Source organism: Pinus tabuliformis, chromosome 4_2, assembly GCF_031772625.1.
Source record: "Pinus tabuliformis cultivar Carrire ecotype Pingquan chromosome 4_2, CPIR1, whole genome shotgun sequence".
Lineage (NCBI taxonomy): Eukaryota > Viridiplantae > Streptophyta > Pinopsida > Pinales > Pinaceae > Pinus > Pinus tabuliformis.
This window is the reverse complement of record NC_142304.1, coordinates 1,070,473,940-1,070,501,086: the sequence shown is the minus strand read 5'-3', so window position 1 is coordinate 1,070,501,086 and position 27,147 is coordinate 1,070,473,940. Positions and strand designations below refer to the sequence as shown.

Here is a 27,147-nt window from a genome sequence, read left to right as displayed (position 1 = left end):
AATCTATCAGCTCACCATGAGGATCGTAGATCACCCACGCCGCAGAGGACAAGTTGCGAGTACTGCGGAAAGCACCATCAGCGAAACCAACATAAGGTGTATTCGACATCTGCACAAGAAGTGAAAAACACAATAAGTGGCAGTTATGCCTTTAAAAGTGACACACACACACACACAACACACTAGCTATAGTACATGTATGTACAAAATAAAATGTACCAGCATCACGCATAGTACTTTTTCAGATATAGCCCGTTTCGGGGCTTCCCAAGAGGGTTTCCTTCATAATCAATCAGCTCGTTGGCCCCTTTCTGCAGAACTTTCTTGACAATGTAAGGGCCTAGCCACATGGACTCAAGTTTTCCTTCTCCTAGCTTATCTTTTGCCTGATCGTAGAGCAAGACTAAATCTCCCTCAACAAAAGAACACGGACGGACGGTCTGATCGAAGTGAGTCTTGACTCGCTTCTTTTGTGTTTCGATGGCCAAAGAAGCTAGGCGACGAGTCTCATCTAGCCGTTCCATGTAAAGAAGGCGTTCTTCTAACGGAGTGGTGTTGGGAAGTAGCTCGACAGCTAATTTAAATGAAGGGATTTCACATTCAATTTGAAGGGTAGGCTCTAGTCCATAAACTAACTGAAATGGAGTGAAACCAGTGGCATCCTTCACTGAGGTTTGGTAGGCCCACAAGGCAGGGAACAACATCAAATGCCAGTTAGACTTATGCATGCCAATGGTACGTTGAAGCATCGTAACCAAAATCTTATTGATAGCTTCAACTTGGCCATTGGACTGAGGGTAGTACGGAGTTGAACTATCGTGCTGCAAGCCTAGCTGGGTTGTTAATTCCGACATCATATGATTACGGAAATGCTTCCTGTGATCAGTAATGATGGCTTGAGGGACGCCGAACCACGAAATAACATGATTAAATAAAAATTGCGCCGCTGTGTGACCGTCTTCAGTTAATGTAGGCATCGCCTCGGCCCATTTAGTAAAGTAATCGACGGCAACGATAATAAACCCATGCCCCCCGGCCGAGCGAGGGTTACAGGTCATATAATCAATGCCCCATTTGGCAAAAGGGCCGACGGTGACAACAGGGTGCAACGGAGCAGGAGGCGCTCGCATCTTCCGTTGGTATATCTGGCACTCATGACAAGAGCGGACGACAAGGATGCAATCCTTAAAGATAGAGGGCCAAAAGTAACCAACACGGAGAATTTTTTGGGCAGTAGCATATCTGGACATATGACCGCCACAGGCACCGGAGTGGCAGTCATTCAAGACCCGCTTGGCTTCCTTGAGAGTAAGACAATGGCGGAGAACAGAGTCGGCGCCGAGACGATATAATGTATCGCCAATGATATGGTATGGTTGAGATTGATGGCAAATCCTTCGTCGAGCGTCTTTGGACACGCCCGGGCGAAAGGAAGACGTTTGCAGATATATGATTATATCGTCATACCATGGATCGAGGGTGCTAATGAGGAATAGGGTCTCATCCAGAATTTGATCTTCGATGTGAGAGGTCGAGGAAGAGGATGGAAAAGAGCAAATTAACTCAGTAAATACAAGTGATTTCTTGGACTTGGAGGTGGTAAATTCCAAGTGAAACTCTTGGAGGATAACAATCCACTTTGAGTACTTGCCCCCCAGCAACTGGCGTGACAATATATACGTCATGGGGTTGCAATCAGAAATCACAGTAGTAGTACGCAGCAGAATGTAATGATGGAAGCGTTGGACAACACAAACGACGACCAATGCCAACTTCTCGACATAAGCATATCGAGTTTCTGTGTCTAAAAGGTTGCGGCTGAGATAATAGATAACATGCTCAGTGTCATCATCATCAGTTTGGACAAGAACCATGCCGATGGTGGTGTCAGCAGCGGCCAAATACAAGGTGTAGTCGCGATAATAATTCGGAGGACGGAGCAATGGAGCAGAAACAAGGAGGTCCTTGAGATGCTCAAAGATTCCTGAGCTGTGGTATCCCAATGAAAAGGGACATCACACTTTAGTAATCGTGTAAAACCTTTGGCCACCTCGGCATAGTTTGGAACGAAACGACGTAAAAAATTGGCTTTACCCTGCAAACTCTGCAATTGTTGTAAAAAAGCAAGGGGAGGAAGATTCACTATAGCCTCGAATTTAAGGGGATCCAAACGGATGCCCTCTCGAGAAACGACAAACCCGAGAAGTCGGCCAGATTCAATGCAGAAGACACACTTGTGAGGATTAAGCCTGATTCAGTAGTATCGATAGGGAAGAAAGATTTCGCGAAGGTGCTTAGGGTGGTCCTGACGTTTAGCTGAATGAGCAGGGAGATCATCCGGGTAAGGCTGTACAATGTGTCGAATGTCATGAAAAGCATAAGACAATGTACGCTGGAAGGTAGCACCGACATTTTTAAGACCGAAGGGGAGCTTCTTATAGGCAAAGGTTCCCCATGGACAGATAAAGGCAGTTTTGTGTTGATCAGCAGGAGCAATATTGATCTGGTTATAGCCATAAAAACCGTCCATAAAAGAATACATTTCACTTCTGGCACACTCGTCAATAATTTGGTCAATGAATGGTGTGGGAAAATTATCTTTAGGACAGGCTTGATTTATATCACGATAATCAACACAAACACGGATTGTACCTTGTTTTTTAGTCACAAGTACGATATTCGAAACCCAATCTGTGAGCGGAATAGGATAAATAAAACCGGCTTTAAGGAGCTTCTCTACCTCGGCCTTGATAGCTGCAGCCTTTCGGGGGTGTACGGGGCGTAAACGTTGATGAACAGGCTTCACACCTGGGTACGTGATTATCTCATGCACCACTATGCTAGGATTAATGCTGGCCATTTCTTCATAATACCATGCAAAAACGTCACGAAATTCGCGAAAGAGGTTTGAATAAAGTTGAATCTCCTCAGGAGTACAAGTGACTCCAATATGAAGATGCTCGACAATCCCTGGTTTGACAGAGATGTCGATGGGTTGGGTTTGCGTAATATTTTCCATATTCCCTTCAGAAGACACCTGATAAATCTGAATAGGTGTTTGCAGTGGGAGACAAGGAGAAAACCACTCAAGGCAAGTGAGAATATCCTGAGGTGCAGGGAGAAACGAGGAACGATGGTGAGAATTATGCCAAGGAAGTTCCTCGAGAGACATAGTCTCAATAATGGCTTCATCGGACGAGAATGTTTCTTTCAAAGGATCCGAAGAAGTCTCATCTACAAGCCCTGAGGATGGATCGAAGGAGTGGAGAACCGTGCTCGAAAGAGCAGGCTCGGAAGAGGGAGCCGATGCAGCAATAATTTCAACATAGTTGAGTTTGGCAGGACTCAACGGCATCCTGTCGCCCCAAGAATCGACTTGGTCGGTGGGAGGAATGATCCACGGATCAGAACAAGTAGTGATCATATTAATAGAGGTGACGTTAGGAGGTGGGAGCGGAAACACACCCATGAGGGCGGGATCTTTGAAAAGTCCGGCTCCCAGACTCAGATAATTTTGAGGTATGCTCCACAAAAGGGATGTTACCTTCAGAAGAAGAAGCGAAGAAATATAGCTGGTCTACGGTAACAATCTTCCCTTGATGAGGGAAACAGATGATACGAAACAATGATGAAGCAACAGCGTTCATCGCGTAGATCCAGCTACGTCAGAGAAGGAGGTTGTAGGTAAGAGTAGCGTCAACGACTTCCACTTCCATTTCGACTGTCTTCACTTCCAAAGTGATGGGAAAACGTTGGAGTATACCATAAGGACGAGAGGCTCTTCCATCAAAAGCTTCCAAAGTTGTGGGAGATTGGCTCAGCGTAGGAGATCCAATAGCTTTCCAATAGGCGACAGACATGATGCAAGTTGAAGCACCTTCATCAATGACTGTACGATGAATCGTTTTGGAGTCAATGATAACCTATATAAGGAATGCGATTTGGGGAGGCAGTCTCTGGGTATGGCGTTCTAAGTCAAAAGTAATTTAATCCGAATCTGCCGGGTCTATGCCACCAATGGCGGATAGCAAGGACTTCCTCTGAGAAGGGCAGCTCTGGAGAACTTCTAAAGCGGACATAGCCGACAGAGTCTGCGCTAAGTCCTCAACGATATTGTAGTGCTGTGCAGCACGAGCATTTGGGTTGTAAGAAGATTTCCGGAGTACTCCTTTCGGAGGGGGTCGAAGAGGCATCTTAGTTGTAGGTCTCTCAATGTGGAGCGGACCCGAACTGAACGGAGGAGCTTTAGAGGGTATCTCAGGCTCCTTCCCAGTAGATGGCGGATAATCTTTTGTTCGAGTACTGATATTGATAGGTACTGTTCCAGCCATAAACACTTGAGAGCCGAAGGAAGAGGGAGGCTGAGATGGGTCAGCCACCATTTGAGTTTTTTGAGTTTGCTGTGAGGGAAAGGGTTCTTTAAGCACCGCAGGAGTCCCGGGAGCGCCTTTCAACAAACGACTAACTTCGAACCGCCTCGGGCAGTCCTTGGTATAGTGATCCTCATCAGAGATAAGACAAGGATACTTGGGTTTGCGATTGGCACCGTCCTCGGGCGGAGGTTTAGGGGCTTCCTGCTTAGGTTGATCCAGCTTATTCTTCGCTTTCCCTTTCTTCTTTCCTTTCGAGGCTTTGTCTGCCGTGGTGGATTGGACGGAATTGACCTCGGAAGTAACATTCGAAGTGGGCATTACCTGGGAAGTGGGTTCATTCGAAATAGGTGGTTTTTCCTTCCCAGGGTTCGTGGAATTTTTCTTTGAGGATGAACTAACAGTTCCAATAATCCCGTCAACAGTTGGTGTTGGCGAGGCTTTGCATGTTCCTGGTCTAGGGGCATCAGGCAGATAATCATACAATGTACCTGACTGAGAATAAACCAAGTCAAGGTACTGATCTCGTGCGATAGCTTGCTCTTCAGTGACACACGCTCCCATGGCGATGTCCCGAGTTATTGGAGGAACGAACGAAGTCGTAAACCAATCAGTAAGAAGCTGGTCGGGAATCCAAAATTTGATCATACGTCTACGCCGTCTCCATTCATGAATATGATCAGAGATATGCGTAGCCGTCGTTTTTCTTAAGGATGTGAGGAGGTGTGTACCCGTTTCATATCAAACGGGCAACTGAAAATGAGTGAGGAATGCCATAGCCAAGGAGTTGAAATCCTAAAAGGATCCGCGATTGAGCTCAATATACCATTTAGCGGGAGAGCCGGTGAGAGTCCTTTGAAAAAGGCGAAGCCGAATTGAATCATCAAGCCATGAATTGGATGAGCACCATAGGTGATAGGTCATGACATGAGCTTGTGGATCCTCGTTAGGCTTACCATCGAATTTTGGACAGTCACCGAGAATTTTCGTTGGAACTGGAGGCCAATATGGATTATGTAGAATAGGATCATTGGTCAATTTAGACACATCCGGTAATTCTAAAGTCACTAAGAAAGGTAATTGAGGATTAAAGGACATCGGGGGCTGTTGTTGGGATGGAGCACCAGGGTTCCAACCAACTGGCGTTTGCCCCCAAGGGCTTGGTCCAGACGGGTTTGGCCCTATAGGGTTTTGTTCGTAAGGATTTGGGTTTTTCCCCCCAGCGCTCCATGGGTTACCAATCGGTCCTGCAGAAGCACCATATGGTTGTGGATAATAAGGATTCGTCTGCAGTTGTTGATAATTTTGGTATCGGGCAAACAAAGGTTGCCCTTGAGTTTGTTGGTAACCATAGGGTGGCTGGACTCCAAACTGAGTTTGAGGAGTAGGCGGAGGTTGATAATGCGGTTGGGATTGAAACCTAGCTTGCATTTGAAAACCAGACGGGGGCTGGTGTCCAGCCTGGGGCGAAAGACCAGGTTGAGCAGTACCAGAAAGATGTCCTGTAGGTTGTGCTATCTGGCCGGAAGGATAACCTTGTTGATATTGGGATTGACCTCCCTGCCCAGAAGGTTGTACCTGCTAGGAATGGAGTTGTGGTTGCTGCACAACTAAAGGTTGTCCTAACGGACTAGATGGCTGAGTGGGCTGGGCCGATGGTTGGCCTGAATGGATTTGAGGCTGACCGACTTGCCCAGAATGTTGACTATACTGGACGGTAGGCTGTCCCTGTGGTTGAACAACTTGTCTAGATATTGGACCATACTGGACATTGGGTTGGTTTGGGTTAACAGTTGATTGACCAATTTGTCCAGTAGGATAACCTCGCTTGATACTAGGTTGGGCTTGTTGAACAGAAGACTGACCTGAGTTACCAGAAGGTTGAACATAAGAAGAGAAAAACGGGCCACAAGAAGCAAAAGGGTTTCCATGGAAGGATTGCCCTTGTTGGTCTTGAGGAGGTTGTCTTGGAGATTGCGCAGATGAAACTTGACCACCATGAAAAGAGGTGGAGCCCCAATCAATTGACAATGGAACTGATACCTCAACAACCGGTTGAGACAACAAATACGGATCGTATGGCCCCTGTGTTGGTACATTTGACATGGGATCAAAGACTCCGAATAAGGAAGCCGAAGGGCGACTAGAAATAGGAGTCGAAGAGGCTACACAAACCGTTGGAACGGTTGTGATTGAGGTAACAGATGTACTGCGACTTTGCGGAGTAAAAGGCTCCGTGGTAGGAAAAGCGAGTGGTGACCAAATAGAACCCGTGAAAGGAGATCCAGAGGGCATAGTATCCCTTAAAGCTTTATAGCCTGGTGGTAGGTTTGCAGTAGTGGGAGTGCTACTGACAAGTATAGGGTCCGTTGCGGTGGGAATTTCACCGCTCGTCGCAACGGACTCATCAGTTGTTGTAGGGGACAAATCCTCCATGTCAGAGGAAAAAGGTGGGACTGAAGCACGAGGAGAAGTATAGTCCCAAAAAGGGACACTGTCCTCAGAAGGTTCCCTGGTAGGGTTCCAATGAAATTGGTAAGTCTCGTTGCTTGGGGCGCGAGAACTAAGTGGTTGTATACTCGGAACCACAGGAAGACTCGCAACCGGTATCTCGGAAGAAGACAAAATTGGTAATTCCGCCGGGATTAAACTTCACAAAACCTAAGGAATCTACCGAGACAAACCCCTACTCAAACTAACGCAAAAAATCTAATTGGGTAAATGTTATCGTGGCCAAATATATTTTAGGACGCAAAGACACAACTTGACCTTTTCATGTTTTAAGAGTCGAGAAAAGGACAAAAGATGACTCTAGTCTCCTTCAAATGTTTAATGAGCACGAAGTGACAAGACGCTCACAGGCACCTTTTCTTTTAAGGAGTCTGAAAAGGATCAAAAGTGACTACTCTGGAGACTCTAGGAAAAAGGTTTACCAAACAATCCGTAAAACTGCTTATACACCTTGGCAATCATATGAAAACCAAGGACTTCCCGTACTGCAGTCAATCTTCCCGAATGTTGTGTTCAGTGCATTACGGCTTGTAAGGCGGTAGAATCGGCTTCCTATGGATAAAGTATGATAGCCTAGTGGGGTCTCCCGTATATACGCGATGGTACGTGGGAGCTCATTCCGTATTGGTACTTATTGTCTCTCAGGAGGAATCAACCAACCATCAGCGAGGCAATAGTTACCAGGTTTTACGATGCCAGAACACGTCTCTAGCCTAGACCTCTAGAATATGTGCGTTAGGTTCCAATGCGTTGTTAGGTTCATTCGGTTTATTTACAGTTGATCTTCAATTATGTTTCAGTTTTTTGGTCCTACCGTATGTGATATCTCAAAACTTCCTAAATGCACACTATATGCCAAAATTATATCATTTCGTTCAATGAATTCTAACTACAGGAGAGTTGAGATTTTCAAACAAACAAAATGAACAATAAACAAGCAACCAAGGGTATTTTTAGGGGCGAATGTTCGCCCTTTGGCGAAATTAAGGGGTTTTAAATTTTTAGTGGGCGAATATTTTGTATCATAGTACATTTTTACAAATCACCTCAAATAGCCCACCTTATTTTAAGGGAGAGGGTAAAAAAGGTAAATTTAGCCCTTGAAATTAGGACTTACAACCTTCCATTCGCCCATTTTCAAGAATAGGTTTTATTTAAGTGAATCCTATGGGCCAAATACCATATTTATAAAAGAGGTATGGTAAATTAATAAAAATATAAATAAATGAGAGGTATGGTAAATAAATAAAACATTTTTTATATTTACTCCATAAGTCACCTTATATACATGTAAGGGTGTAAACAAATAAAAATATAAGTAAAGTGGAGGTATGGTAAATAAATAAAACGTCTTTTTATACTTACTAAAAAGGTATGGTAAATAAATAAAAATATAAAGAAACTATACGTATCCCTCATTCTATTTATGAAGGCTCAAGAAAGAGGTTTTATTTAAGTGAATCCTATGGGCCAAATACCATATTTGTAAAAGAGGTATGGTAAATTAATAAAAATATAAATAAACGAGAGGTATGGTAAACAAATAAAACATTTTTTTTATATTTACTCCATAAGTCACCTTATATTTACGAACACTCAAAAAATGGGTTATATTTAGGTGAAACCTATGACCAAAATACTATGGGACAAATACCATGGACTAGATTGTTATTAATACCATGCAAAAAACCATTATTAACCCTAATATTAGAATTAATAAAAATAAAAATGGCACATGGTATTGACCCATGGTATTCACCAAAATGGCACATGGTATTGACCCATGGTATTCACCAAAATGGCACATGGTATTGACCCATGGTATTCACCTGGAATGTAGCCTATTTAAATGGGGGAATTAAACCAGCATGTAGCCTATGCTAAGATTCACTAGGACTTTACAAAGTTTTATTATTTAGTGAAAGACTCGCCAAGATCTTACAAGATTTTATAATTGAGTAAAATATTCGCCATGCCTGGTGAGAGATTTGCCAAAAAATTATATATACATATTATATTATTGATAAAATCGCCTTCCATTTTTCCTATATACCATGGAGATTCGCCCATTTATTATATTTATAAATTTAGGGGGGGTTCTTAAAATTTTCCCTGCAAGCAACCAAGATCCTAGTGCAGCTAATAACAAGAAATGAAACTTTTTCTTTTCTATTCTTTTTAAAAGCAACAAATAACAATAAATGCTAACTAATATAATGCAAAAGATCTTTTGTTTTTTCTCTTTTTAAAATGGCATAATGCATTTACACAAATCTCAAGAGATATTAACAAGGATAAATGAACATAATTCACTCAATGCAAAGAGAACCAAATCTAAAACATCAAGATTAATTGTCAACACAAAGAAAAACGCAAAGACCTTCAATGAACCATGTGATCTAAGTTCAAATGAAGTCAAGCAAAATCCAAAAAAGCTAGAAGTGAATTGCTCGAAGCACAGAATAACAAGCTTTAACAACTACTAGACAGGTGCGGAAAACAACCAAAAAGTTGACTGGACAATCAAAAAAACCAAAACTTCCCACAGAAGGTTCGACATGCGAAGCCACTAGATGCTCTAGGTCTGGGATACAAAATCGATAGAAATAAGCAAACAACTGAAGGATAAAGGTAACAACCAGTCAAACAGAGGTCCAACACACTTCCAGAAGCTGGAAAAGATATACAAAGACAAAAATCTGAGTTTAAAGAGCTTCCCACAAACACACAGGCAAAATTCACAGGACTGGTGTGACTGTTAGCCTGCAACTTGCGCTATCAAAGAATTGGCGCGAGTTGCTATTGTGCAACCTGCGCCAACTGGCGCGACTGTCAGAGAAAAAAATGCGCCAACTGCGTTTGCTGGCCCAAAAAATAAATACAACAGCCCAGGGTCTGGTCAACAGTACTTAGACAGGTCTAACAGCAAGAAACAACTTCAAAGCTGACCCAGAAAGCTCATTTATGCAAGCAGGCAAGAGAAAACTAACATGCAAGGCAAACTCCAAGCCGTTCGGTTCATAAACCAAATCGGAGATCGACTGAAGTGGTGTTGATCTACTCCTCTAATGCAAAGCAATACAGTTTCAAAGGCTGCCTGGCTGTGCTTCAGACTCCGTCCAAGGTTTATGAATCAAACAACAAATAGCTCCTCTCCAGTGGAGTCGCCAAATTGTTGGAGAGGTAAATCCCCTCTGCGGACAGAGGCGATCCCACTAGCCCAAAATGGGTCTAGCAACAATCAAATCACGCTACTATGCAAGTTCCTAGTTGCATACAGAAAGTGGATTACGATAACCAACCTGGAGTCCAACGCTAATGTCGAAGAAGAGTTGATACTCCCGTTCCCTTGCTCCGGCAGGTCACAATCCTTGCGATCCCCGCGTATGGATACCTGCACATGCAAAGAACGAAACGAGAACAAGCATAAAATCCACTAAAATACAACTATATTTCAGTCAGAAAGGAAATAAATCAAACATTATCATGATGAACAATGAGATTGGAACCATAACAGTAGTCGTTTATTAATGAATAATAAGCAGAGAAAGATACAACCAAGGTTCTGACGTTGAACCTATCCTCTGGCTGTGTGAGCAGCTATGTATGTCTTGTAATAGACCTCCTCTCTCTCATACTTCCGACAGCATAACCTCCCTATGCTTCAAGACTCTTACTATCACTCCAGACAAGCATAATCACAACTAGCATTACTCAAAAACTAGCTTGTTTAATGCATGAGGACAGACTTTTATAGATGGAGGAGGGAGGAAGATACAATGCACTAGGACACCCATTGTAGATTGGCATTATCTCCGAAAATCCGTTGTGGATAGATGTCAAGGATAGATGATGACTCTCGACCTCTATCAGATGGATTTTATCCTCAAAAGACTTCGTGATCTAAAGGGAAAAAACATATGAGTGCGCGTTTGTCAAAAATCATTACCAAACTTGGTTGCGCGGGTGTTGTTCTGAGACAGAGCGCCAATGGTCGCACCCCCTTTTGAGGATCTCAGTGATTGGCGCGGATAAGACACTGTGGACCCGTGCCAATGGAAAAAGGGCACTTTTCAGGGATAATTTTCAGAAGGTGTCTTCAGGGAACATGAAGTACATACTCAGGGGAACATAATGCAAGTGTTTTTAGGCTATGTCACTGCTCACAGGTCCCGGAATGCGTCCTCCAATGTACGGAAACAGGGGTGACAGGGATGGTGACCAATGGTGAAAAATTATTGTGTAACAGATGCCCCCTAAAGCATGAGGCCCGAGAGAGAGAGAGGGGTGAAATGCTTTACAAGAACACATGTAGCTGCCACCGAGAATCTCCATTGAGAGATAAAACTGATAGCTCAAATACATGATGTATGTGGTATGGTCGCAGCCGTCCATAAGAGAGTACATGATAATCTAGATCCATAGTATGGACGCAACCATCTGGTTAGGATCAATGAATTGACTCAAGTATGGTCGCAACCATCCAGTGAATGAGTCATGTATCAAGAATCACGCCTGGATTACAACAGACACAATCCAGGGTCTTGCGCTCCATCTCGACCCGAACAAAAGTACAAGTTCAAGCATGCGAATAGATGAGCTGAAGTCGAACATGCATGAACATCGTCTGATTACCAGTCAATATTGAAAATTGTTAACAGACGCGAGAGGTACCACCAATAATGACAATGGCCCTCAAGGTACTATAGGTACAATCTACGGTGTGTGAATTAGTGATCTGACGTCGAACACCCATAGAATAATTCGATTGGAGGCCAATGATGAAAACCTCACGTCGAACACGAAGAACCTGCCATTGAGGTATGCAGGCTCCAAGGCACCAGAAGGGAGTCTCTAGATCAGCTTCATGGATAATGAGCTGAAGTCCACAGGAAGTGACCTTGATCGAAGGTGGGCCATAATGTTTCCCACATCATCGACGCGAGACAGGGAGATAATGTTGTGAATCAAGATTGTGCGAGCTATCAGAGGGAGGTTGTTTCTTTGCAGAGGTCAACTTCTCTTGAACATATCGGCGGCACGACAGTGGAATTGGCAGTATTTGACATCAATGTATCAGAGGTCATGATGACGAGGCAATGAGCAGATGAGAGGTCAAATAGGAGTACCCAAGTCCATGGAGGCAAGTGAAAAATATGAGATGAGATATCACCACCCAGACGCGAAAGCAGAGAAGTGCCATGTTCAAGAGCGACATACTGCCGACACAACGGTAATTATGGTTCCTTTTTTTCCCCCGCCATTTCTGGTGAGTACCCCAATTATTTTTAACAAGCTTGATGGGGATAGCATATGCTTGTGGTGCGTCATTTCGACAAAATACGATGTCATCAGGTTTTAACGAGTCTGACAAAGGAAGAACTCGGCGTCTTTTCATATTTAGAGAGTTTGAAAAGAAATCAGAAAAGGAAACTCCAGGGGTGTCCTTTTTTGTAAAGTTGTGTCTCTCGGGCCTGAAAAAGTATAAAATAATGCCCGAAAGAACCGCCCAACCATTACGATCGAGGAGTACTTTTCATAAATAGTGATTTCGACCTGAAAAAGTAAATTTTTTTATCAAAACCACGTCGTTTCGTAACCATTAACGAGTTTGAAACAACAAAAACCCGGTAATCTTTTTATGTTTTAATGGTCGACAAAAAGAACTTAAAACGACCGCCTCTTATTAATGTTTAACGAGTCAAGAGGAGTAACTCGGCAATCTTTTCTTCTTTAAACGGTCAGAAAAGAGCTGAAAGCTGACCTTAAAGTAACGTTTTCTCATGTTTTACCGAGCTTGAAAAAGTCGAAAAAGAGCTCGTTTCATTTCTTTGAGTTGCACCAACCCCTGTCATCATACAGAAATAGTGTAAAACCCACTTTGACATAAACATATTCCAAAAATACTCAAAAAATATAATTTCTAATGTATTTTTAGGTCAAAAAATGCTATAAATAGTGAAATGGTAAAAAAAAAATTTACTTTTCACTTTTTACCTTGTGAGTTTACCATTGGAGGGTTTTGGGTGCAAACTTCGACTGCTGATTGCGATCAATCCAGGAGATCATTTGAGCCGCCGTCTGAAGCAGGTAAGAAGCCTCATCCTTAGCTTTTTTTTCATTCCATTTTTTAGATTTTCATCCATAGATTAGTCCCCTTCCAGAGGATTTGCAATTTCATAGGGTTGCGCCATTGGCGCGAGTTTCCCGCTCGGGATCGCGCCAATGGGATTTTATGCCCAAAGGGGTCGCGACCTTGGCGCGATTGTTTTAGAAACAGTCGCGCCAACCGCGTGACCTAAATTTCCCGCATATTTGACCGTTGAAATTGCAAATTTTCCTCAGTTTTGATTTCATCAATGATCTAATGATGAAAATTTCGACTTTGTGGTTGCAGGGATTCGTCAGAATGGCTATAGAATGGAGAGAAAGAGAGCATGATGTCGTAAATGCCATGGCAATGGAGGATTATGCATGAATGGATGCTCTGAGAGACTGTGGCTTGAAGAAGTTCTTCCTCACCTCATACTTACGCGCACAACCTGAGCTGCTGCGATTTATCGTGGATGCTTGGGATACAGAGGATCAGGTATTTCGCCTGAAAGACCAGACATTGGAGTTAGATGTTTCCAATGTCTACTTTATTACTGGACTATTGTGGCGAGGTGCACGGCTCATCTTAACTGGTAGCAGGCCTTCCGGAGAGAAGATGGGGGAGGTGATGGAACGAGTTTGTCCTGGGGCACAGTTTGGATCAAACAGTGCCAAAGTAGATATTATCACGGTTCCCGACCTGGTGCTACGAGTGATTTTGTTCACTATCACCCGGACAGCTGGGGTACAGGCGCCCCATGAGGCCAGCAAGAATCATTTGCTGCTGGCAACTGAGTGTCTCCAACCTACATTGTTTGATTGGGCCACGGCAGTGACGACAAATATCAAAAGGCAGGTTACCAAGTGTAAGCGTGATGGGAACAAACAGTTCAGCTATGGATCTATCGTAGTAACTTTCTTCCTGGAGCGACTGTCGATATTCCGGGTACAGGGAGGTATAGTGGCAGATCCAGTGCCACGGGAGCCGAGGTTGAATCGATGGGCAGAACTCATGACCAGAGGAGGAGGGGGCCAGCAGATGACCTGGAGGCCCGAGTTCTTTATCTGGCTCCGTCACCAGATGATCGTCATTGAGGACTGGCCCTATGTGGGTACGGATTTCATTGGAGATCCAGATCTCCCACTGCCTGCAGGAGAGGACTGGGACGAGGAGCTAGGTAAGAACTCTTTGTGTTTTTGATGTTTTTATGTATTTAAGTTTTTTTTTTTAATACATGCCTGTCTCTGACAACATCTATATATATGTATGCAGATTTTGGTGCAGAGCGACTAGCTGACTTGCCTCATAACGCACAGAGAGCACAACCTACAGCGGACCCTCAGGTAGAGGGTGATGCGGGTGACGATCTAGTTCAGAACCTTGAGGCACTTACTCGAGGAATTCCACATTATGCCAGATTGGCAGACGTGCCTAGAGCGTACTAGAGGCACACGGTGGGAGTATCTACTCGCGTCCATCGTCTGTTGAGACGTTTGGTGTGAGTGTTGACATGCTATCATTAGAATCACCGTGATTAGACGCCGAGGTTTCATTTTTGCACGTTTTTGAGAGACATGTTGTCAGCGGCTGTATGAGTTTTGGACATGTATTATTTTTTGGATTATGTAATGCGCGTGGCGCAAACATTATGAAACACACGTATATATATACATATGCCTATGGTTTATTATTGTGTTTTTCATGTGCTTGTTTGTATAATGTTTTGGTTACAAATTACGCAAATGTCTATCTAATACATGATTGGCCAATGCATCAGATAATGTGTTTAATTGTCCTGGAATATGTTGATATGTGATAAAATCAGAGCTCCTTTCTAACAATCTCACACGTAAATACAACCTTAGCATACGATGGTCTCTGACGGAATATTGCCCATTGAGCTGGTGGACGACAAGTTGAGAGTCCAAGTTCACTACCAATGCATGAATGTCGATATTAATTGCTTCAGCAAGTAGTTCGATTACAGCACAGTATTCGACGACATTGTTAGTAGTACGACCCAAACACACACCCTGACAATCTATCAGCTCGCCATGAGGATCATAGATCACCCACGCCATACTGCGGCAGGCACCATCAGCGAAACCGACATAAGGTGTATTCGACATCTGCACAGGAAGCGAAAAACACAATAAGTGGCAGTTATGCCTTTAAAACTGACACACACACACACACAACACACTATCTAGAGTACATGTATGTACAAAATAAAATGTACCAGCATCACGCATAGTACTTTTTCAAATAAAGCCCATTTCGGGGCTTCCCAAGAGGGTTTCCTTCATAATCAATCAGCTCGTAGGCCCCTTTCTGCAAAACTTTCTTGACAATGTAAGGGCCTAGCCACATAGACTTGAGCTTTCCTGCTCCCAGCTTATCCTTTGCCTGATCGTAGAGCAGGAATAAATCTCCCTCAATAAAAGAACGCGGACGGACGGTCTGATCGAAGTGAGTCTTGACTCGCTTCTTTTGTGTTTCGATGGCCAAGGAGGCTAGGCAAGGAGTCTCATTTAGCCGTTCTAAGTAAAGAAGGCGTTCTTCTAACGGAGTGGTTTTGGGAAGTAGGTCGACAGCTAACTTTAATGAAGGGATTTCACATTCAATTGGAAGGGTAGCCTCTAGTCCATAAACTAGCTGAAATGGAGTGAAACCAGTGGCATCCTTCACAGAGGTTCGGTAGGCCCACAAGGCAGGGAACAACATCAAATGCCAGTTAGACTTATGCATGCCAACAGTATGTTGAAGCATCGTAACCAAACTCTTATTGATAGCTTCAACTTGGCCATTGGACTGAGGGTAGTACGGGGTTGAACTATCATGCTGTAAGCCTAGCTGGGTCGTTAATTCTGACATCATATGATTACGGAAATGCTTCCCGTGATCGGTAACGATGGCTTGAGGGACGCCGAACCGCGAAATAACATGATTAAATAAAAAATGCGTCGCTTTGTGACCGTCTTCAGTTAATGTAGGCATCGCCTCGGCCCATTTAGTAAAGTAATCGACGACAACGATAATAAACCCATGCCGCCCGGCCGAGTGAGGATTACAGGTCATATAATCAATGCCCCATTTGGCAAAAGGGCCGACGGTAACAACAGGGTGCAACGGAGCAGGAGGCGCTCGCATCTTCTGTTGGTATATCTGGCACTCATGACAAGAGTGGATGGCAAGGATGCAATCCTTAAAGATAGAGGGCCAAAAGTAACCAGCACGGAGAATTTTTTGGGCAGTAGCATATCCGGACATGTGACCGCCACAGGCACTGGAGTGGCAGTCATTCAAGACCCGCTCGACTTCCTCGAGAGTAAGACAACGATGGAGAACAGAGTCGGCGCTGAGACGATATAATGTATCGCCAATGATATGGTATGGTTGAGATTGATAGCGAATCCTTCACCGAGCGTCTTTGGACACACCTGGGCGAAAGGAAGACGTTTGCAGATATATGATTATATCGTCGTACCATGGATCGAGGGTGCTAATGAGGAATAGGGTCTCACCCAGAATTTGATCCTCGATGTGAGAGGTCGGGGAAGAGGATGGCAAAGAGCAAATTAACTCAGCAAATACAAGTGATTTCTTGGACTTGGCAGTGGTAAATTCCAAGTCAAACTCTTGGAGGATAACAATCCACTTTGAGTACTTGCCCCACAGCAACTGGCATGACAATATATAGGTCATGGGGTTGCAATCAGAAATCACAGTAGTAGTACACAACAGAATATAATGACGGAAGCGTTGGACAGCACGAACGACGGCCAACGCCAACTTCTCGACATAAGCATATCGAGTTTCGGTGTCTAAAAGTTTGCGGCTGAGATAATAGATAACATGCTTAGTGTCATCATCGTCAGTTTGGACAAGAACCAGGCCGATAGTGGTGTCGGCGGTAGCCAAATACAAGGTGTAGTCGCGATAATAATTCGAAGGACGGAGCAATGGAGCAGAAACAAGGAGGCCCTTGAGACGCTCAAAAGATTCCTGAGCTGTGGTATCCCGATGAAAAGGGACATCGCGCTTTAGTAATCGTGTAAAACCTTTGGCCACCTCGGCATAGTTTGGAACAAAACGACGTAGAAAATTTGCTTTACCTTGCAAGCTTTGCAATTGCTCTAAAGAAGCAGGGGGAGGAAGATTCACTATAGCCTCGACTTTAAGGGGATCCAAACGGATGCCCTCTCGGGAAACGACAAACCCGAGAATTCGGCCAGATTCAATGCAGAAGACACATTTGTGAGGATTAAGCCTGATTCGGTAGTATCGACAGCGAAGAAAGATTTCGCGAAGGTGCTTAGGATCGTCCTGACGTTTAGCTGAATGAGCATGGATATCATCCAGGTAAGGCTGTACAATGTGTCGAATGTCATGGAACGCATAGGACATTGCACGCTGGAAGGTAGCACCGGCATTTTTAAGACCGAAAGGGAGCTTCTTATAGGAAAAAGTGCCCCATGGATAGATAAAGGTAGTTTTTTGTTGATCAGCGGGAGCAATATTGATCTGGTTATAGCCAGAAAAACCGTCCATAAAAGAATACATTTCACTTCCGGCACACTCGTCAATAATCTGATCAATGAATGGTGTGGGAAAATTATCTTTAGGACAGGCTCGATTTATATCACGATAATCAACAAAAACACGGATTGTACCCTGTTTTTTAGTCACAGGTACGATATTTGAAACCCAATCTGTGAGCGGAATAGGGTAAATAAAACCGGCTTTAAGGAGCTTCTCTACATTGGCCTTAATCGTTGCAGCCTTTCGGGGGTGTACAGGGCGTAAATGTTGACGAACAGGCTTAGCACCTGGGTACGTGATTATCTCATGCACCACTATGCTAGGATCAATGCCAGGCATTTCTTCGTAGGACCATGCAAAAACGTCAAGAAATTCGCGAAAGAGGTTAGAATAAAGTTGAATCTCCTCGGGAGTAAAAGTGACTCCAATATGAAGATGCTCGACAATCCTGGTTTGACAGAGATGTCGATGGGCTGGGTTTGCGTTATATTTCCATATTCCCTTCAGAAGACACTTGACAAATCTGAATAGGTGTTTGCAGTGGGAGACAATGAGCAAACCGCTCAAGGCAAGTGAGAATATCTTGAGGGGCAGGGAGAAACGAGGAACAATGGTGAGAATCATGCCAAGGAAATTCCTCGAGAGACATAGTCTCAATAATGGCTTCATCGGAAGAGAACGTTTCTTGAAAAGGATTCGAAGAAGTCTCATCTACAAGCCCTGAGGATGGATCGAATGGATGGAAAATCGTGCTCGAAAGAGCAAGTTCGTAAGAGGGAGCCGATGCAGCAATAATTTCAACGTAGTTGAGTTCGGCAGGACTCAACGGCATCTGGTCGCCCGAAGAATCTACTTGGTCGGTGGGAGGAATGATCCATGGATCAGAACAAGTAGTAATCATATTCACAGAAGCGACGTTAGGGGGAGGGAGCGGAAAAACACCCATGAGGGCGGGATCTTTGAAAAGTCCGGCTCCCAGACTCTCAGATAATTTCGAGGTATGCTCCACAAAAGGAATGTTACCTTCAGCAGAGGAAGCGAAGAAGGATAGCTGGTCTATGGTAACAATCTTCCCTTGATGAGGGAAACGGATGATACGAAACAGTGATGAAGCAACAGCTTTCATCGCGTAGATCCAGCTACGTCCGAGAAGGATGTTGTAGGTAAGAGTAGCATCAACGACTTCAACCTCCATTTCGATCGTCTTCCCTTCTAAATTGATAGGCAAACGTTGGAGTATACCATAGGGACGAGAGGCTCTTCCATCAAAAGCTTCCAAGGTTGTGGGAGACTGGCTCAGCGTAGGAGATCCAATAGCTTTCCAACAGGCAACAGACATGATGCAAGTTGAAGCACCTTCATCGACGACTGTGCTATCATTGAAAATTCTGTTTCCAAAAATTTGCTCAGATTAGCTTAAAGACAAAGTGTTTTTGCAGCGCATGAATCCTTTAGCAGTTTCGCAGCGCAGCCTGTTTTAGTGATTTCGTAGGATGCTACGAAATGGGGGATTTGTTCGAATCCATAGTAGCTATCATGCAAAATAGTTCTAGGGCAGATACATTTTACAGGTGGCATGTTCTCAAGAAGTCATCATCAATGCTTGTTATTAAGTTTGGTCAGTGTGAATTTCTTAGAAAGGGTGCAATAATTGGTTCATTGATGGATGCATGACCAATGAATATCATATAGCCATTTGGGCAGCAGTCTTTGTTCAATAGATATGTGGACAGCTATTACAATGATGCTAATGGATCTGTTGGTTCTTCATATCATACAAAGACACTTAAACTCACCCCAGCATGCAGAGGCATAATTTTGTACCTATGGAACCATCATGGACAAAGAATATTAACCTCAATGTACTTATTTTCTATGTTTTGGTTTATAATGATGCGCATACATGATACAAATCATCTGTGTGAAGTTGAATAATGCTTCTCATTCTATGGAATAGTGAAGGAAGTACATTGTTACATGTTGAGAGATGAACTTCGCTTATTAAAATAAGAGTTGGGCCGACAAGCTATTATATGCGGATGCAATTCGTATACTTCTCTGTGGAAAGCATGTGGAGACATAATATGAAAACAGGGAGCAGTGAAGGGAGTATATTGTCATATGCGCAAACATGGACTTAGCTAGAATATCAATCTCGATACCAAGTTTGTAAGAAAGTATGCCACTTGCAGTAGTATGGAGAACGCATGCCTACTGTTTGGTAAAATGTATAAACCAGATATGTTCTTATGGAATGTTAATGTCAAAAATCCAATTATATTTCCATGTGCATGGTTATATCGGCAAGGTGTTTTGACCCCTTGGAGCTGTAACAGGAGACCTGTATTACAAGGTGACAATTGGTGGCGGGGTCATGCTGCAGCATATCTGAAATTTGTTAATCTACCTCCTGACACCTTGCAAAAAGGACGTGTCTATCAAGCGAAACGGGAAGATGCATATTTTGCTGTGGTGTTGCACCATTTGCAGTGTGTGGTCATTTCTGTTAGAGGAGCCGAAACTCCCGAAGATCTTTTGACAGATGTTCTCTGTAGGGAATGTGCACTGTCAGAAACAGATTTGGATGGACTGCTTAATAGAGATATCCTAGATGATAATGTAAAGCAACGTGTTGCCACAACCTTCCCGCATTTTGGGCATTCAGGCATAGTTGAGGCAGCTAGGGAGCTCTGTATACAACTAGATGGAAATTTCGAAAATGCAGATCAAATAGCTTTAGATCAGACCTATGAGAGTAGAAATAGACCTGGAGGTGGTCAAGATGCATCATCTCATCAAAAGAAAGGATTCCTTTCTTCTATATTGGGGCTTGATGGAGAATGTCATGGGTATGCTTTGCAATTTGTTGGACATTCTTTGGCTGGTGCGATTGGTGCGTTAGCAGGGATAATGTTACACAAATGGTACTCAAACTTGCATGTTTATGCATATGGTGTACTCCCCTGTGTTGATGCAGTTGTAGCTTATGCATGTTCGAGCTTTGTAACAAGTATCATTTACAATGATGAGTTCTCGTCACGGCTTTCAGTGACTTCAATCCTCCGTTTGCGAGCAGCAGCACTGGGAGCACTTGCAGCAGATTCTTCTACAGATTCTGCTGTGATATCTAAACTTGCAAGGCGCCTACTGCATGCAAATAAATATCTTTGGGGTACAAACTGTAAAGAGGATTCTGTGCAGACATCCCAATCAGGCTCGATGGTCCCAAGGGATAAGAATCGGAGACACAAGCAGAGACGTTTTAAGTACAAGATAAAAGGTGCTGAATCAAGGGACAAACTTTCCTTTGATGAATGTACAGTGTTAATTGAGGATTCAGACACAGAGAATCATGGCAACAATCAGAAAGATGCTAGCTATAAAGATGAGGTTTATTCTAATGATTTGCATGCCCACTATACTGATATAGTGATAGAGAATGGCACTTCTGGAGATTCAATATCCCAACCTGTGAATACGGATTTGGGCCCTGATGTGTCAGAGGCAGAGCCAGTGGAGATGTTCGTTCCTGGCTTGGTTATTCATATTATCCCAGAAGCCAAGTAGACTACATGGCCTTCATGGAAAAATTTGAATTGGCTTCACCGTGCGGATGCATCTCAGAGAGCTATTTTAAGACATAGAGAAAGCTTTAAGGACATTATTGTTTCACCCTCCATGTTTCTTGACCATGTGCCATGGAGGTGTAACTATGTAATGCAATGTGTTCTAGAAACATGGAAATCAAAAGACCGTAACAGCAATGACAGGGTGGATGCCTCTCATTTAGTTTGATTCTACCCTCTATGGTTTTGTAGTATGCAGGCATTCCAGTTTTGTAACTGTATTTTAGAATTGATGCTCCTCCAAAGCTTTAAGGTAATCCTCAAGTTGTTTGCATCAAGACATCAAGGATCAGGGTAGAATTCCAGTCCATTTAATGATTTCCTCATAAGTGTTTTTCCAAGTGCTTCAGTTCTCAATAATTATGTTAGGCCCAAGCTCGAGGTGATCTTTGATGAGGAAAAGAAGGTAACCCACTCTAACCTTATGAAGGATACAGAGAATGTGATTCTGAATCTCAGCATAGCAAAGGTGAAACTTAAGAATGGCAACAGCAGATATTCAATTTTGTGAGGAGTTTAGAGGAAGACTGTGTTTTTTAAATCACACAGCAGTTTCGTAGCGCGCTACGAAACTGCTGTAGGTGATGTTTTCAATGCAGAATAAACAGTTTGACCGGGAATGTTAGAAGAGAGACACATGTACATCAATACAACCTACAATTCATCTGGAGACATGGTGTTTGGTAGCAACGTTCCATACTTTGAGTTATTAAAGAATTGGGAACATGCTGCTACATTTTCGGAGGATGGTAGGAGACAGAGACCGTAAAAACAGAGCACATCTTTTGGTCAATTAATGAGCCAACAACGCTTTCAAGCATCCAAGGTTAGCTTGTTTATTGCATCTTTAGCTCAGCCATCTCAGCCTAACTGAAGGAGGACAGCTGTCAAAGATCCAAGAAGAATCATGTTACGAGGAGAATGGGATTAGTGTTTTAGTTTGATTAGGATTTTTTGTAATTACAGCTCAGCACTTTTGTAATTAATGAATTAGTTAAATAGCATATAGGAGTAGTTAATAGAGCCTTTGAGCTCGCTCTAGTGAGGCAATAGTGTGTTCCTATATATGGATGAGGGATGAATGTAAAAGGGGGGGAGATTTATGAAAAAAACAGAGTTTTTATCTTGGCTAATGTAAAAGACTTTTGACAGTAATAGAAAGATTACTTTTTCTTCCCAAGATTCATCTTGTGTTCAAAGGCTTAGAATATATGTGGTTTTGTCTTTATCCTTTCTGTTTTACATCTCAATAGATATGCAATCACTCTGAATTCACTTAGTGCTCAGACTTCCTGTGTATGTTTATGAGATGAGGTTCTTTTTGAGAAATGTTCTGAGTGTTTAAACATTATATGCCTTGGCTTCCATGATTGAGTAGTTAATAGTTTACTGCAAAGGTGTTTGACTCCATGAGCCCAATGGAAGAAGTGTTATTTTTTTGTTCCAACCAGCTTATTTTCATGTACTGTTTGAAGAGTTAGCCATCTTTTCTTGTCATTAATCCATATAAAAAATCTGTGAGAGAGCCCTCTCTGACTAAGGAGGCTAAGCCTTAGTCTAAAGCCTGGTTTGAAATAGTTGCATGAGATCTTGCTAAGTAGCAGCCCTTAGTACACGATTTTGTGATAACATTTTGGTGCGTCTGCCGGGAGCCTGATGATTACTCATTCCCGAAGTCTTAAGATTGAATTTCTGAAGGTAGCAGGAGTTCAAAGTGGTTTTCAAGGCTGCAAACCTACCTTGGCGACTCCATTGTTGAAGAATTCAAAGTTCATACATTCATGGTGATTCCACTGGAGTTATGAAGGACCCAGAAGCTGCCATTCTTAGTTCAAGGTATGCATGCATAGATTTCTCAGGAATTCATGGTTTCCCAAATCATTTTCCCAAGGAAGCATATTTTCTAAGGAATGGTCCCAAATTCAACGGAGAAGATTTGAGTTTAACCTTGAAGCATATATCAGATTTTTGTGAATTTTTAGAGCTTCTTAAAGTTAAACATGAGGATGTTTGTATAAAGTTATTCTATGATTCACTTCAAGGGAAATGCAAACAGTGGGTTGAATGCTTTCCTGCCAAATCCATTAAGTCATTTCAAGACCTTTGGCTCATGTTTTTGGAGGAGTGGATAGATAGGTCAGAGTTGGTGGCAGACTCTCCCTCAGTTGAAGATTTTAAGCAATGGAATAATGATTATAGCAAAGAAGAAACAAATGAATATTTTTCTTTGTCCTTGTCCTCATATCTAAAATCCTTTGACTGCAAGGCAGAGGATAAGATGAAATTTTTTGATGAATTTGCCAAAGACATTGAGAAAGACATTAAAGGTTTAGAAGGTCAAATTCAAGCATATAATTTTCATAATCATGATCATTATTTTCAGAAGGTTTCTATGGTAGAACGCAAGGAGAGAATGTTGGTTCCTTTTTCTTTCACGATTGAGGAACTGAACATTGTCGTTGAAGATCAGTTGGCACAACCTGAAAGTTACAAGAAAAATCAAGCTGATCGTGTATTCTGGGATCCTATAGATGAATACATGGAGGAGTTTCACTCTCCAGTGTTTCAGTTTTCCTATAAAGATCAGAGACAATTTCAGTGGCAGCGGTCATCACACTATCATATTGCCTCTGAACTCCGATGCAGACAAAGAAATCAAGTATCAGATGAGACAAATGATTGGCTGCATTGGAAATTTCATATTGATTGAGCTGAGGGAAGTTTGAATTGTTAGGGTAGGTAGGTAGGAAAATGCAAATAAGCTCAAGGTTGACTGAGCATTTATTTTTCAGTAGATGTAGATTTCTTTCTCCTACAGTGATCATCAAGTTTAAGCCCGAGGTGAAGGCCCAAGGAGCTGGAAAGGGATGCTTGTCAAGCAAATTTCTGTTTGTCATAAATGGATAAGGCACTGGACATACGAGTTCTTAGTGTACCACAAGGGCACACTATCCCAAGTGGAGCCACTGTTATCATTGAAAATTCTGTTTCCCAAAATTTGCTCAGATTAGCTTAAAGACAAAGTGTTTTTGCAGCGCATGAATCCTTTAGCAGTTTCACAGCGCAGCCTGTTTTAGTGATTTCGTAGCATGCTACGAAATGGGGGATTTGTTCGAATCCATAGTAGTTGTCATGCAAAATAGTTCTGGGGCGGATACATTTTACAGGTGGCATGTTCTCAAGAAGTCATCATCAATGCTTATTATTAAGTTTGGTCAGTGTGAATTTCTTAGAAAGGGTGCAATAATTGGTTCATTGATGGATGCATGACCAATGCCTATCATACAGCCATTTGGGCAGCAGTCTTTGTTCAATAGATATGTGGACAGCTATTACAATGATGCTAATGGATCTGTTGGTTCTTCATATCATACAAAGACACTTAAACTCACCCCAGCATGCAGAGGCATAATTTTGTACCTATGGAACCATCATGGACAAAGAATATTAACCTCAATGTACTTATTTTCTGTGTTTTGGTTTATAATGATGCGCATACATGATACAAATCATCTGTGTGAAGTTGAATAATGCTTCTCATTCTATGGAGCAGTGAAGGAAGTACATTGTTACATGTTGAGAGATGAACTTCGCTTATTAAAATAAGAGTTGGGCCGACAAGCTATTATATGCGGATGCAATTCGTATACTTCTCTGTGGAAAGCATGTGGAGACAGAATATGAAAACAGGGAGCAGTGAAGGAAGTATATTGTCATATGCGCAGACATGGACTTAGCTAGAATATCAATCTCGATACCAAGTTTGTAAGCAAGTATGCCACTTGCAGTAGTATGGAGAACGCATGCCTACTGTTTGGTAAAATGTATAAACCAGATATGTTCTTATGGAATGTTAATGTCAAAAATCCAATTATATTTCCATGTGCATGGTTATATCGGCAAGGTGTTTTGACCCCTTGGAGCCGTAACAGGAGACTTTTATTACAAGGTGACAATTGGTGGCGGGGTCATGCTGCGGCATATCTGAAATTTGTTAATCTACCTCCTGACACCTTGCGAAAAGGACGTGTCTATCAAGCGAAACAGGAAGTTGCATATTTTGCTGTGGTGTTGCACCATTTGCAGTGTGTGGTCATTTCTGTTAGAGGAGCTGAAACTCCCGAAGATCTTTTGGCAGATGTTCTCTGTAGGGAATGTGCGCTGTCAGAAACAGATTTGGATGGACTGCTTAATAGAGATATCCTAGATGATAATGTAAAGCAACGTGTTGCCACAACTTTCCCGCATTTTGGGCATTCAGGCATAGTTGAGGCAGCTAGGGAGCTCTGTATACAACTAGATGGAAATTTCGAAAATGCAGATCAGATAGCTTTAGATCAAACCTATGAGAGTAGAAATAGACCTAGAGGTGGTCAAGATGCATCATCTCATTGAAAGAAAGGATTCCTTTCTTCTATATTGGGGCTTGATGGAGAATGTCATGGGTATGCTTTGCAATTTGTTGGACATTCTTTGGGTGGTGCGATTGGTGCGTTAGCATGGATAATGTTACACAAACGGTACTCAAACTTGCATGTTTATGCATATGGTGTACTCCCCTGTGTTGATGCAATTGTAGCTGATGCATGTTCGAGCTTTGTAACAAGTATCATTTACAATGATGAGTTCTTGTCACGGCTTTCAGCGACTTCAATCCTCCGTTTGCGAGCAACAGCACTGGGAGCACTTGCAGCAGATTATTCTACAAATTCTGCTGTGATATCTAAACTTGCAAGGCACCTACTGCATGCAAATAAATATCTTTGGGGTACAAACTGTAAAGAGGATTCTGTGCAGACATCCCGATCAGGCTCGATGGTCCCAAGGGATAAGAATCGGAGACACAAGCAGAGACGTTTTAAGTACAAGATAAAAGGTGTTGAATCAAGGAACAAACTTTCCTTTGATGAATGTACAGTGTTAATTGAGGATTCAGACACAAAGAATCATGGCAACAATCAGCAAGATGCTAGCTATAAAGATGAGGTTTATTCTAATGATTTGCATACCCACTATACTGATATAGTGATAGAGAATGGCACTTATGGAGATTCAATATCCCAACCTGTGAATACAGATTTGGGCCCTGATGTGTCAGAGGCAGAGCCAGTGGAGATGTTCGTTCCTGGCTTGGTTATTCATATCATCCCAGAAGCCAAGCAGACTACATGGCCTTCATGGAAAAATTTGAATTGGCTTCACCGTGCGGATGCATCTCACAGAGCTATTTTAAGACATAGAGAAAGCTTTAAGGACATTATTGTTTAACTCTCCATGTTTCTTGACCATGTGCCATGGAGGTGTAACTATGTAATGCAATGTGTTCTAGAAACATGGAAATCAAACGACCGTAACAGCAATGACAGGGTGGATGCCTCTCATTTAGTTTGATTCTACCCTCTATGGTTTTGTAGTATGCAGGCATTCCAGTTTTGTAACTGTATTTTAGAATTGCTGCTCCTCCAAAGCTTCAAGGTAATCCTCAAGTTGCTTGCATCAAGACATCAAGGATCAGAGTAGAATTCCAGTCCATTTAATGATTTCCTCACAGGTGTTTTTCCAAGTGCTTCAGGTCTCAATAATTATGTTAGGCCTAAGCTTGAGGTGATCTTTGATGAGGAAAAGAAGGTAACCCACTCTAACCTTATGAAGGATACAGAGAATGTGATTCTGAATCTCAGCATAGCAAAGGTGAAAATGAAGAATGGCAACAACACCTATTCAATTTTGTGAGGAGTTTAGAGGAAGACTGTGTTTTTTAAATCACACAGCAGTTTCGTAGCGCGCTACGAAACTGTTGTAGGTGATGTTTTCAATGCAGAATAAAGAGTTTGACCGGGAATGTTAGAAGAGAGACACCTGTACATCAATACAGCCTACAGTTCATCTGGAGACATGGTGTTTGGTAGTAGTGTTCCATACTTTGAGTTATTAAAGAGTTGGGAACATGCTGCTACATTTTCGGAGGATGGTAGGAGACAGAGACCGTAAAAACAGAGCACAT

The 27,147-nt window shown here is 42.6% G+C and overlaps 2 protein-coding genes across 2 annotated transcripts; both read left to right on the top strand.

Moving 5' to 3' along the window:
• The first annotated feature begins 19,713 nt into the window (after window positions 1–19,713).
• On the top strand, window positions 19,714–21,084 carry LOC149173341 (uncharacterized). The gene has a single exon (XM_089426665.1). The coding sequence runs from the start codon at window positions 19,714–19,716 to the stop codon at window positions 21,082–21,084; it is 1,371 nt and encodes a 456-aa protein (XP_089282791.1).
• Window positions 21,085–25,649: 4,565 nt separating this feature from the next.
• LOC149173340 (uncharacterized) lies at window positions 25,650–26,411 on the top strand. Its single transcript, XM_089426664.1, has one exon. It carries the CDS (start codon window positions 25,650–25,652, stop codon window positions 26,409–26,411), a length of 762 nt encoding a protein of 253 aa, XP_089282790.1.
• The last annotated feature ends 736 nt before the right edge of the window (window positions 26,412–27,147 follow it).

Excerpts from the sequence above, each read along its gene's own strand:
- LOC149173341 (XM_089426665.1), top strand. The coding sequence starts at position 19,714 with ATGGAGAACGCATGCCTACTGTTTGGTAAAATGTATAAACCAGATATG.
- LOC149173340 (XM_089426664.1), top strand. The coding sequence starts at position 25,650 with ATGTTACACAAACGGTACTCAAACTTGCATGTTTATGCATATGGTGTA.